Source organism: Marmota monax, unplaced genomic scaffold (genome assembly GCF_021218885.2).
Source record: "Marmota monax isolate L192 unplaced genomic scaffold, Marmota_monax_Labrador192_F-V1.1 WCK01_AAM20220418_F8-fsc00002, whole genome shotgun sequence".
In the NCBI taxonomy this organism is placed as follows: domain Eukaryota; kingdom Metazoa; phylum Chordata; class Mammalia; order Rodentia; family Sciuridae; genus Marmota; species Marmota monax.
In genome coordinates this window covers 28,544,040-28,558,584 of record NW_026693571.1, presented here as the reverse complement: position 1 = coordinate 28,558,584, position 14,545 = coordinate 28,544,040, and the positions used below count along the sequence as shown (strand labels likewise).

Genomic DNA, 14,545 nt, shown 5'->3' with positions numbered 1-14,545 from the left:
TCATTGAACAATTCCTTGTTTGTTCTTTTAAAGCAAATCTAGATGTGATATTCCACAGGGCCACTGTCTCAGTCTTTTCAACTAGTCAATGTGATTGTGTGTTGAGGGGAGTAGAAAGGTTTTGGGGAGACAGAAAGTAGCAAACAATTCTGAAATTCAGAGTCTCCAAAAGGATAATAATCAAATGCCACCCAAGGCCTATGACTGGGTCCTGTTAACAACTGAACTACAAAAGACATTTGGAGGGCTGGGGTTGTGGCTCATCAGTAGAGTGCTCACCTAGCAAGTGTGAGACCCTGGATTTGATCCTCAGCACCACATAAAAATAAATAAGTAAAATAAAAGTATTGTGTCCAACTATGACTAAAAAATAAATATTAAAAAAGGACATTTATAGACAATTTGAAGGATGTGAATGAATAGGGGCTTGACATAGGTGATGATATGAACATACAGTCCATTTTGTTAGTTGATAATGGTATTGTGGTAAAGTAAGGAAATGCCATTTTATAGATACATAATTAGTATTCAGGGATGAAACACTGTATGATGTTCTTTAAAATATTCAGCATGAAATTGTTGAAGTAATTATGGCAGGTGATATTTACAACTGATAAAGCAAGGTGAATAGTATGAGCAATTATATTACCATATGATCTGACAATCATATCATTGTCATATTGACTATTTTCTCTACATTTTTGTTATGTGTAAAAAATTCATAAAAATTTAAAATTTTTTCAATTAGATTACATAAATTATAAAAAGTCAATAACTGCCTTCACATATTTTCCTTTAAAAATCCAAATAAGTAACTTTGAGCAGTGCCTGCTTAAAGTTAAAGAACATAGTTAAAGAACACTGGGAAGGCAAAATCAAATAAATAAAGATCCAAAGGAAAGAAAACTCAATGACTCATAAAACAAAAATAAGTGCTAAATGGTGGCATCCCAGGATTCTTCTTCCAAACAAAGTATACTTCATATAAAATACTGTCAACAGGTACCAGGGGAAGCAGCAGAGAGTACAGCCCCTCAATTCTTCATTGCCTCAAAGGAGAGGTGATAACAGGGGGTGCCAAAGGCTAAAAAAACGGCTATAGAAACATAACTTGGTCACCACATAAATTATAAAAAAATTCTAATGTGACCAAATATAATTTTCAAAGCCAAATTAACCCAAAATGAACTACACAGAACTAGAATCTTTGGATTCCTGTCATTTATCAATCCTAGAAATACGCCTTAAAAAAAGCATAAGAACAAAGTCTCCCCAGATCAAGAGGAAGAACAACTACTAAAGGGGTAGTAGAAAAAAGGAAAAATAAAACTTAGAGCAAAGACATCAAATGATCTCTCATTTAACAACAAGGGTGAGAAGACCACATGGAAAAGGCCATGTGAGGAACACTCTTCAAACTAGACCACACTCCAATCCTGGGATTCAACCATCATTAAGATTGCCTCTCCAGCTTCATTACCACCTTCATATTATATAACTTGACTTTTCTCATCATTATGGAAAGCAGTCACATTGACCTTATGCACCTTAGGAAACTTCTGATTAAGGTCACATTGTTCACACAGGGAAGTTCTCTTTTCTGGCTGATTCTATCGGGGTTTTTTCACATTACCTTAACATCAGCCACTTTACTCAGACCTAAATTTTTAATGACTTTGTTGATCCTCTCATTTTTTTCTTGATTTGTCATAGTTGTTGGAAGCCGAAGAGCTGCTGAGAACTGTAAATTTTCTCTCACTGTCAGGGTGCCCATCACAACATCATCCTGAAGGCAAATAGTATTTTAATGAGACATACTAAGTCTTTTCTAAGACTATCCCTCCAGTGAATGTAACTTAATACACACACACACACACAACCCAAGGTAAAATTTCAGCTCCACAGATTTCAGTGATTCCACATACAGAGAGCTACAGAGTCCAAGGGAGGCAGTTCATCCACCAGTGCACACCCAAATGGAGCACTGGTAATTATGATGACTCCAACAGGTACTTCCAGACTGCTTTGTATAAGGATTCGCCAAAGGCATTGTATAGGGAAAGTAGGAAAGTAAAGGAAGGGCAAAAAAAAGGATAGGAATTGGCTTTTATGTAAATGATACAACAGCTAGAATCAACACCACTGCCTGACAGGGGTCATAGTCTAGATCCTCCTTTCCTTTCCATTTAATTCTAACCTCACTCTTATGGGAAATTATGAAAAGCAGGTGTAAACAAGTTTTGTTTCATGAGCATGTGAAATAATCAACTGGAATCATACTAAATTATAAGCCAAGGTTTTTCCCGATTCAGAACCAAAAAAATCTAAAGGGAAAATTCACTAATACTTACTTGTACCACATAACCGGACTCACATGGGAAATTGGCATTCCGAGGTGCTCCATTTACCAAAACTTCTCCAGATAATCCATGTGGATCTTTCCTTGCAGCTAAGATATCTAACAAACTATAAAAGGGTACATATGTTATAGGGTTTTTTCTCTTCCTACACAGGCCATGTCTCTCAGCTACTCTTAACAGACATTTTTCTCAAGTCAGAAAATTAACTAGTCAGGATGTTTTTAAAATTTGTATGTGTGTGTGTGTGTGTGTGTACTTAAATTTTCACCCTTCTTTTCATCATGGGCTACAGGAAACACCAAAAACATAAAAGCAAGGTATCATTGGCTTACCCAGCACAGGTGTCCCAAATGACCCACATGGCTGTCTTACCTTGGTGGGTCCAACACAGGAAATGTGCTCCTTTATCTATGCCCTCACAAAGACCTTCTGCTCTACCTCCACATTTTTAATATTATCCCCTTATTTCCCACCCCAATGCTCATAGCATGCCCCCCAGCCCATATATGCCAAATAACTTATCAAGTCCTATTAGTAAAGCCAACCTATTAAGACTTCCTGGTTCTTGGGGAAAAAAACACAAGCTAGCCCAACTGCCTATCAACAGCACCTAGGACCAGAGAAGACATGTACAGCAAATGCTCAACCAATATCTACTCACACTAAAAATGATTGTTAAAAACACACTGAAGATTCTGGAAAAAATGGAGTAGGAGAAGGGTGTAAATTTCACTTATTCCATGAGCTTGAGGCTCAAGCAGCAGGAAAATACTGCTACCTTGTAAAGTGGGTGACAGGGAACACACTGAATCCCAATATAAGAATCATAAAGACAGAAATTCAGGAACTCTGAACATAGGGCAGGAGAGAATACCTTGGGAATCCAACCTATAATGCTGCAGATCAGTCCACTGTAGAGGGGAGGGGAGACCCAAGCAGAAAGAAGAGATTGAATCTGAAGGAAATTTGGCACAGGGTAACTGGTAAAACAGAGGTGAGGTCTGAACTTGGGTGACTCTGAGGCAGTGCTGTGTGAGGGGTGTTCTGTGCTTCCTGGCTGGAGGGTGGAGAGCTGATGTGGGATGCCATCTTACAGTGACTATGAGGTGACTTTCTGCTACAGGAGCCAGGGAGTTCATAACAAGCATTGGCCAACTGTCCCTGCATACGCCTGCTGTGAGAATTAGAGTCCTCCTGGTGGGGGCATGACTGAGGAAGGCACAAAGAGGATTGTGCTCTTTGGTGGCTTGCAGGGTTAGTCTAAGTGAACTTAGAAACTGGACAGATGGGTACATTTACACTCGGGGTCTGTTCCTGGAACAACCATATTTATGGAAAGTGATGTGTGCAAGAACAGAGACTTCATCGCTTTACCCCAACAATGGAGTTCTCAGGAGCCCCCTCCCCATACTCAGACACCCAGTGAAGATTAGCTTCTGTCTGGCAATAGGGTGGATCGAGCCATTTTCCCTAGAGTAGAAAACTCACGGCAAAGCTCACAAGTTTGGTCAGAGCTAAGTTTGCCAGTTGCCTGAACTTAACATTTAGAAGTCTACATCAGCCCCGCCTGGGGAGTGCACTCACCGAGTTTGCATGGACAAAACTCCAATTGTCACTACTTCCTATTCTGTCCTTAAACTGGCAAGAGGGGAAACTGAGAATCAATACAGGCAGCTTCAGTTCCAGGCCACTGTACCTGACAGCTGAGTGAGGAACTCAAAGAAGATGGACTTCACAACTCCCAGCCCTTGCTCTAACGGGTACACAGCCATAGAAGAAACAGAAAGGACAGGAAGGCATAGGCAGTGGACATCCATACTTGCCAACAGTGTTGCCCACCTCAGCAGAGCAGCCCTTCATGTGTAATTAAAATTTTTCTTTCCCTTTATCCTTATTCTTATTTTTTTTTCTTTTTTCCATCAACTGTGTGTGAATGTGTGTATGTGTGGGATGTATGTTCTGTTTCGATTTCCTAGTGGATCTTCATTTTTATCCCCTTTTTCCTCTTTTTAAATGTTTTCCTTTCCTCAACCATTTGTTATTTCACTTTCTTTTAACTTTAGAGGGGTAAGGTTTTGGGCTTATGTGTTTTGGGTTGACTTTTCATCTCTTTGTTTCGGCTCTTTTTTGTTGTTGTTTTGTTTGTTTTTTCTCTTATTACTCCTCTCTTCCCCCTTCAGTAGCTTAATTCACTTGTTCTCTCTCTTTCTCATTACTTATTTTATTGGGGAGTCAGGTATTTTTTACTCCTCTTTATTTATAGCCATTACAATCCCTCCCCTGCTGCACTTCAGTTCACCTTTTGAATATTTTAAATTTCCTTTTACCTTCCTACCCCACTTTTTTTCTTCTTAATGAACTACAGTTTTACTATCTTTAAGAACAATTTAGTTTGTATAATTACTCCCCCACCATTCATGTTTCTGCAGTTATTAGCATTGGGAAGGGCATAGTTGGTAACTATTATATATTTTTATACTAGTTATAATTCATGACTGCTTATTGTTACTGCTGTTGTTAAATGCTTACCCTGCAAATCCTCTTTTTGTGGGAATTAATGGTATATTAGTGCCATAGCAGGCACCAGGAATTTATTCTAATGCTCTATATTGATCACTACTATTGCTGTTGCTTCTTTTCCCTTTTTTTCTGAGAGGGGCTGGGAAGTAACTGGTACACTACAAGTTCAAATGAGAAACTCTGCAGTTGAATAACACCCACATCTCAGCAAAGTGACAGTGTACCCTCCTTCACACACAAATCAACCCTAATCAAGCTTCAAAAATACTTTGACACATAGAATAGAGGAGACAAAAACTCCAAACCAATGATTAGCCCCCAAGTAAGAATGACTAGAAGGAGACATCAGATTCCCCTCTTGGACATTTTTCCTACATCAAAATAAAAAATATTCCAAAAAGAAGACTCGAAAAACCTTACAGTGTTATAGCAGCTCTTAGAAGAGTGAATTCATTCAGCAGTTCTATAGCAGCAAACTGAGAGTCTTTGTTGGTCATAACTAATACTTGGAATACACTCAGCCTACATACTGAAGCCAACAGATACCAACAACACAGGACTTATTACAAAAGAGACAACTACCTCCCAAGGATATCATCACAAAGGAGGAAAAGGAGTCCATTTCATGTGCAGGTCCAAGATCTCTGAAAATATGAGGAAAAAGTCTCCCTCCAAATGTTACAATCTTCCAAAAAGGTACACACAGACACGTAAGGGAATAAAATTTCAAAGAAAGATTTTGAAACTTTGATTATTAAAAGTATTAATGGGGAACTGTGACCACCCACAGAACAGGCCCAGTGGCCTGCTGAGGGGCAGAGCCGCCCCCCACCCCCCACGCCTGACAGGTAGGCGGAACTGTGACCACCCACAGAAAAGGCCCAATGGCCCGCGGAGGGCCAGAGCTTCCAATCGCTCCTGCAAGGTAGGCGGGCCTGCGACCCACCGGCAGAACAGGCGCAGCGGCCTGCTGAGAGGCAGAGCCGCCCCCTCCCCCTGCAACGGCAGGGTAGACGGAACTGTGACCACCCTCAGAACAGGCCCAGCGGCCTGTTGAGGGGCAGAGCCGCCCCCTCCCCCTGCAACGGCAGGGTAGACGGAACTGTGACCACCCTCAGAACAGGCCCAGCGGCCTGTTGAGGGGCAGAGCCGCCCCCACCCCCCGCGCCTGCCAGGTAGGCGGAACTGTGACCACCGACAGAAAAGGCCCAGTGGCCAGCGGAGGGGCAGAGCTGCCAACCACTCCTGCAAGGTAGGCGGGCCTGCGACCCACTGGCAGAACAGACGCAGCGGCCTGCTGAGAGGCAGAGCCGCCCCCTCCCCCCGCGCCTGCAAGGTAGACAGAACTGTGACCACCAACAGAACAGGCCAGACCTGAAACCGACAGACAGAGCAGGCCCAGTGGCCTGAGGAAGGGTAGAGACGCCCCCCCCCCCGCGCCTGCAAGGTAGGCGGACCTGCGACCCACCGGCAGAACAGCCCCAGAGGCCTGCAGAGGGGCAGTGCCGCTGCCTGCGCCTGCAAAGTAGGCAGAACTGCGACCACCGACAGAACAAGCCTAGCAGCCCGCAGAGGGACAGAGCTGCCGCCCGCGCCTGCAAGGTAGGCGGACCTGCTACCGACCGGCAGAGCAGGCCCAGCGGCCTGCCGGCATGGTAGGCACATTGCCCCAATTGGAGGAGGGGCAGAGCCGCCGCCCGCGCCTGCGAGGGAGACTTTGCAACTATACAAGACCAATATAAATATATAGGGGGAAAATTCAATAGCACAACAGTTTCACCAAGTAGAAAAGAACGCGAACAGTATGAAGAGACAAGGAAAGAAAGGACCACAAGCAATGCAGGTCAACTCAACGTTAGAAGAGGTAATAGCTGCAGCAGATGGAATGTCAGATAAAGAATTCAGGATATACATGCTTCAGATGATCTGGAGTCTCAAGGAAGACATCAGACAGCAAAATCAGACAATGAAAGATCACTTCAACAATGAATTACATAAACAAATCCAAGAAGCAAAAGATCAACTATACAGGGAGATAGAGGTTATAAAAAACAAACAAACAGAAATCCTAGAAATGCAGGAAGCAATAAACCAACTTAAAAACTCAATGGAGAATACTACCAGCAGAGTAGAACACTTAGAAGATAGAACATCAGACAATGAAGATAAAGTATTTCAACTTGAAAAGAACATAGACAGCTCAGCAAGACTGTTAAGAAACCATGAGCAGAACATCCAAGAAATATGGGATAACATCAAGAGACCAAATTTAAGAGTCATTGGGATACAGGAAGGGACAGAGTTACAAACCAAAGGAATGAGCAATCTATTCAATGAAATAATACGAGAAAACTTCCCAGACTTGAAGAATGAGACAGAATCCCAAATCCTACAAGCCTACAGGACGCCGAATGTGCAAAATCATAAGAGACCCATACCTAGACACATTATAATGAAGATGCCCAACATACAGAATAAGGAGAGAATTTTAAAAGCTACAAGAGAAAGGAAGCAGATTACATTTAGGGGTAAGCCAATCAGGATAACAGCTGATCTTTCAACACAGACTCTGAAAGCTAGAAGATCCTGGAATAACATATTTCAAACACTGAAAGAAAATGGGTTCCAACCAAGAATTGTGTTTCCAGCGAAATTAAGCTTCAGGATGGAAGATGAAATTAAAACCTTCCACGATAAACAAAAGTAAAAAGAATTTGCAGCTAGAAAACCATCACTTCAAAACATCCTTGGCAAAACATTACAGGAAGAGGAAATGGAAAATAACAATGAAAACCAACAGTGGGAGGTAGGACAGTAAAGGGGGGAAAAATAATCAAAGAGGAAAACAAACCATGTTTAGTAACATAAATAAACAAATATGGCTGGAAGAACAACCCATATCTCAATAATAACCCTAAATGTTAATGGCTTAAACTCACCAATTAAGAGACACAGGCTAGTAGAATGGATCACAAAACAAGACCCAACAATATGCTGCCTACAAGAGACGCATTTGATAGGAAAAGACATACATAGGCTGAAGGTGAAAGGTTGGGAAAAATCATATCACTCATATGGACTTCGGAAACAACCGGGTATGTCCATACTCATATCAAATAAAATAGATTTCAAGCCAAAGTTAATCAAAAGGGATAAAGAGGGACACTACATACTGCTCAAGGGAACCATACACCAACAAGACATAACAATCATAAATATATATGCCCCTAACAATGGTGCAGCTATGTTCATCAAACAAACTCTTCTCAAGTTCAAGAGTCTAATAGACCACCATACAATAATCATGGGAGACTTCAACACACCTCTCTCACCAATGGACAGATCTTCCAAACAAAAGTTGAATAAGGAAACTATAGAACTCAATAACACAATTAATAACCTAGACTTAATTGACATATATAGAATATACTACCCAACATCAAGCAGTTACACTTTTTCTCAGCAGCACATGGATCCTTCTCAAAAATAGATCACATATTATGTCACAGGGCAACTCTTAGACAATATAAAGGAGTAGAGATAATACCATGCATCTTATCTGATCATAATGGAATGAAACTGAAAATCAACGATAAAAGAAGGAAGGAAAAAGCATACATCACTTGGAGAATGAACAATAGGTTACTGAATGATCAATGGGTTATAGAAGACATCAAGGAGGAAATTAAAAAATTCTTAGACATAAATGAAAACACAGACACAACATATCGGAATCTATGGGACACATTGAAAGAAGTTCTAAGAGGAAAATTCATTGCGTGGAGTTCATTCCTTAAAAAAAGAAAAAACCAACAAATAAATGATCTCATACTTCATCTCAAAATCCTAGAAAAAGAAGAGCAAAACAACAGCAAAAGAAGTAGAAGGCAAGAAATAATGAAAATCAGAGCTGAAATTAATGAAATCGAAACAAAAGAAACAATTGAAAAAATTGACAAAACTAAAAGTTGGTTCTTTGAAAAAATAAACAAAATCGACAGACCCTTAGCCATGCTAGCAAAGAGAAGAAGAGAGAGAACTCAAGTTACTAACATACGGGGTGAAAAAGGCAATATCACAACAGACACTTCAGAAATACAGAAGATAATCAAAAATTATTTTGAATCCTTATACTCCAATACATTAGAAGATAGTGAAGGCATAGATAAATTTCTTAAGTCATATGATCTGCCCAGATTGAGTCAGGAGGATATAGACAACCTAAACAGACCAATATCAATTGAGGAAATAGAAGAAACCATCAAAAGACTACCAACTAAGAAAAGCCCAGGACCGGATGGGTATACAGCAGAGTTTTACAAAACCTTTAAAGAGGAACTAATACCAATACTTTTCAAGCTACTTTAGGAAATAGAAAAAGAGGGAGAACTTCCAAATTCATTCTACGAGGCCAACATCACCCTGATACCTAAACCAGACAAAGACACTTCAAAGAAAGAAAACTACAGACCAATATCTCTAATGAACCTAGATGCAAAAATCCTCAATAAAATTCTGGCGAATCGCATACAAAAACATATCAAAAAAATTGTGCACCATGATCAAGTAGGATTCATCCCTGGGATGCAAGGCTGGTTCAATATACGGAAATCCATAAATGTTATTCACCACATCAATAGACTTAAAAATAAGAACCATATGATCATCTCGATAGATGCGGAAAAAGCATTCGACAAAGTACAGCATCCCTTTATGTTCAAAACTCTAGAAAAACTAGGGATAACAGGAACATACCTCAATATTGTAAAAGCAATCTATGCTAAGCCTCAGGCTAGCATCATTCTGAATGGAGAAAAATTGAAGGCATTCCCTCTAAAATCTGGAACAAGACAGGGATGCCCTCTCTCACCACTTCTGTTCAACATAGTTCTCGAAACACTGGCCACAGCAATTAGACAGACGAAAGAAATTAAAGGCATAAAAATAGGAAAAGAAGAACTTAAATTATCACTATTTGCAGTTGACATGATTCTATACCTAGCAGACCCAAAAGGGTCTACAAAGAAACTATTAGAGCTAATAAATGAATTCAGCAAAGTGGCAGGATATAAAATCAACAGGCATAAATCAAAGGCATTCCTGTATATCAGCGACAAATCCTCTGAAATGGAAATGAGGACAACAACTCCATTCACAATATCTTCAAAAAAAATAAAATACTTGGGAATCAACCTAACAAAAGAGGTGAAAGACTTATACAATGAAAACTACAGAACCCTAAAGAGAGAAATAGAAGAAGATCTTAGAAGATGGAAAAATATACCCTGTTCATGGATAGGCAGAACTAACATCATCAAAATGGCGATATTACCAAAAGTTCTCTATAGGTTTAATGCAATGCCAATCAAAATCCCAATGGCATTTCTTGTAGAAATAGAGAAAGCAATCATGAAATTCATATGGAAAAATAAACGACCCAGAATAGCAAAAACTAAGCAAGAAGCAAATAGCAAATGCTATTTGCAAATGCTAAGCAAGAAGTGTGAATCAGGCGGTATAGCGATACCAGACTTCAAACTATACTACAGAGCAATAGTAACAAAAACAGCATGGTACTGGTACCAAAACAGGCGGGTGGACCAATGGTACAGAATAGAGGACACAGAAACCAATCCACAAAACTACAACTATCTTATATTTGATAAAGGGGCTAAAAGCATGCAATGGAGGAAGGATAGCATCTTCAACAAATGGTGCTGGGAAAACTGGAAATCCATATGCAACAAAATGAAACTGAATCCCTTTCTCTCGCCATGCACAAAAGTTAATTCAAAATGGATCAAGGAGCTTGATATCAAATCAGAGACACACCATCTGATAGAAGAAAAAGTTGGCTACGATCTACAAACTGTGGGGTCGGGCTCCAAATTCCTCAATAGGACACCCATAGCACAAAAGTTAATAACTAGAATCAACAAATGGGACTTACTCAAACTAAAAAGTTTTTTCTCAGCAAAAGAAACAATAAGAGAGGTAAATAGAGAGCCTACACCCTGGGAACAAATCTTTACTCCTCACACTTCAGATAGAGCCCTAATATCCAGAGTATACAAAGAACTCAAAAAATTAGACAATAAGAGAACAAACAACCCAATCAACAAATGGGCCAAGGACCTGAACAGACACTTCACAGAGGAGGACATACAATCAATGAATAAGTACATGAAAAAATGCTCACCATCTCTAGCAGTCAGAGAAATGCAAATCAAAACCACCCTAAGATACCATCTCACTCCAGTAAGATTGGCAGCCATTATGAAGTCAAACAACAACAAGTGCTGGCGAGGATGTGGGAAAAAGGGTACACTTGTACATTGCTGGTGGGACTGCAAATTGGTGCAGCCAATTTGGAAAGCAGTATGGAGATTTCTTGGAAAGCTGGGAATGGAGCCACCATTTGACCCAGCTATTCCCCTTCTCGGTCTATTCCCTAAAGACCTAAAAAGAGCGTGCTACAGGGACACTGCTACATCGATGTTCATAGCAGCACAATTCACAATAGCAAGACTGTGGAACCAACCTAGATGCCCTTCAATAGATGAATGGATAAAAAAAATGTGGCATTTATACACAATGGAGTATTACTCTGCATTAAAAAATGACAAAATCATAGAATTTACAGGGAAATGGATGGCATTAGAGCAGATTATGCTAAGTGAAGCTAGCCAATCCCTAAAAAACAAATGCCAAATGTCTTCTTTGATATAAGGAGAGTAACTAAGAACAGAGTAGGGTCGAAGAGCATGAGAAGAAGATTAACATTAAACAGGGATGAGAGGTGGGAGGGAAAGGGAGAGAGAAGGGAAATTGCATGGAAATGGAAGGAGACCCTCAGAGTTATACAAAAGTACATACAAGAGGAAGTGAGGGGAAAGGGAAAAATAATACAAGGGGGACAAATGAATGTCAGTAGGGGGAGCAGAGAGAGAAGAGGGGAGGGGAGGGGAGGGGAGGGGGGATAGTAGAGGATAGGAAAGGCAGCAGAACACAACAGACACTAGTATGGCAATATGTAAATCAATGGATGTGTAACTGATGTGATTCTGCAATCTGTATATGGGTAAAAATGGGAGCTCATAATCCACTTGAATCAAAGTGTGAAATATGATATATCAAGAACTATGTAATGTTTTGAACAACCAACAATAAAAAAAAAAGAATCTAGATGGTACAGACTAGGCCACATGCCTAGGCTAATTGCTATAACCATTGTTCTACATGAAGTCTATTATGGACCAAAACACCATAATGCCACACAGGACTGTACAAATAACATTTTCTTCTTCTTATAAGGACACAAGTCATCAGATTAGAGTCTAACCTGAGGATTTCATCTAAACTTGATTACATCAGCAAAGATTCTATTTTTTTAAAAAAGTCACATTCACAAATACTGGGTGTTAGAACAATTGTATACCTTTTGGGGAAACAAAATTCAACCCACAACAAATTCTCTATCAACAAATTTGATCACTTAGATGAAAAGAAAAATTCCTTATAAGACAAAGAATAAAGAGAAAAAAAATCCTATGATCCTACAAATGCATGTCAAATTTTTTGACAAAATACAATATCTTTTGTTATTTAAAAAAAAACTCTCAACAAGTTAGGAGTAAAAAGAGATTTACTAAACTTAATAAAGAATATCCAATAAAGAAACAAAAGTATAAATACTATCATCCTAAGTCTTTCACCTAAGATTGAAAGACTTAGGATGATAGTCTCTCTCATCATTTACACAAAACATCATATTAGAAGCACTAGTTAGTATAATGGGCAGAAAAATTAGTAAAATTTGTACAGATTTAGGAGAAGAAAATAATATGGCCTTGTGTGCAATGACATGATTTTGTTTTAAAAATTCCAAAGAATCAACCAAAAAGAAAAAATTCTGTAACTAATAAGCAAGTATGGGTTGCATGATACAAGCTTGATACAGTATAAATGAATTGCTTTCCTACCTAACAGCAAAGAAAAATAATGGAACTTGAAATTAAAAATATAAATCCTTCACAGTACTATTCACAGCAAGAATAGTATATATAGAAAAAGAAGTACTTAGGTATAAAACTAGTATACTATGTGCAGAATCCATATGATGTAAAACTATTTAAAAAATCAAACATCTAAATAAATGAAGAAGTATTCTGTGTTTTTGGGGAAAAAAAAAGTATTAATGAACTAAAATAAGATATAAGGGACTGGGACTGTGGTAGCGCCCTTGTCTGGCAAGCGTGAGGCACTAGGTTTGATTCTCAGAACCAGGTATAAATAAATAAAATAAAGATCTAACAACAACTAAGAAAAATAATTTTTTTTAAAAAAGAAGATATAAGAAACAAATTAAAGAATGAACTAAGAGCAACTACAAAAGATCAAAGACCATTAAATAGATAGAGATTCTGAAAAGGGACCAATCAGAACTACTAGAAATGAAAAACACAATAAATTGAATAAAAGGTTTACTTGAAAGAATCACCAACAGACTAAATTACATAGAAAACAGAACCTTAGGCCTCAAGGACAAGGTATTTGAGCTGGAACATTCAGTAGATAGTAAAGGGGAGGGGAGAACATGATGAGAAAGTACAAGAAGTGTGGAATAGAAAAAAGCAGAAAAATACAGGCTAATGGCATTAGGAACCTATTTAGTAATATAATAGAAGAAAACTTTCCAATCCTTAGGAACACAATGGACATCTACATAAAGGATGCATATAGAACCCTAAATAGACAGTATCAAAAATTAAACTCTAATGGACACATCATGTACAAAATGCCTAACATAGAAAATGAGAATAGAATAGAAAATGAGAATAGAATATAAAGAGAAAAACATCAGATCACAATCACATTTAAAGCTACATCAATAAGACTCACCTCAAACTTCTCAATTCAAACTAAACGTGCGGAGGGCAGGGAATGCAGCTCAGTGGTAGAGCCCTTGCCTGGCATGGTTGAGGCCCTGGGTTTAATTCCCAGCATGGAAAAAAAAACCCTAAATAAAATTTTTATAAAACAAAAAAATCCAGAAGGGCTTAGAATGAGGTAATTCAATCTATAAAAGAAAATAATTGCCAGCCAAAATTGCTATACCCAGCAAAGCTATCATGAAGAATTGAAGCAGAAAGTAAAACTTTCTATGGTAATGATAAACTAAAATAATTTATGGCCACTAAACCTGAACTACAGAAAATAAATACTACATGATAAGAAACTTAAAAACAACCCCCAGAGCTCTCAAATAGATGTAGCTCTCCAGAAAAGCAATTAATCAAATAAAAATAAAGAACAAATTTAATTTATTAAACAAATAAAATTACTGGAATTAACATCTCTCCATAATAACTCTGACTGTGAATGGTCTCAATTCTTCTCAGAGGTGGGCAGAATGAATTTAAACAACAGAACCCAACTATACATTGTTTCCAAGAGACTCTTATAGGCAAAGATATCTATAGACTGGAAGTGAAAGAATAGAAAAAGATACCTGATGCAAGTAGAGTTTGAAAACAAGCAGGAATACTTATTCTTGTATCTAACAAATCAAACTTCAAGCAAAAAATAATCAGAAGAAATCACATCATTTGCTGGTAAATGGAGTGAGTCCATGCTGAACAAAATAAGTGAAACTCAGAAAGACA

General features: G+C 38.6%; 1 protein-coding gene across 6 annotated transcripts in view; it reads right to left on the bottom strand.

The window, feature by feature from the left end:
- LOC124102594 (broad substrate specificity ATP-binding cassette transporter ABCG2) overlaps positions 1 to 14,545 on the bottom strand; it is a 62,441-nt gene that overhangs the window by 20,308 nt on the left and 27,588 nt on the right. For all 6 annotated transcript variants that reach the window (XM_046459048.2, XM_058583865.1, XM_058583866.1 and 3 more), the window contains 2 exons: positions 2,352 to 2,466; positions 1,634 to 1,786 (listed from right to left, as the gene is read on the bottom strand). In XM_046459048.2, the coding sequence (XP_046315004.1) occupies positions 1,634 to 1,786; positions 2,352 to 2,466 (268 nt within the window). The remainder of the gene's footprint in view (positions 1 to 1,633; positions 1,787 to 2,351; positions 2,467 to 14,545) is intronic.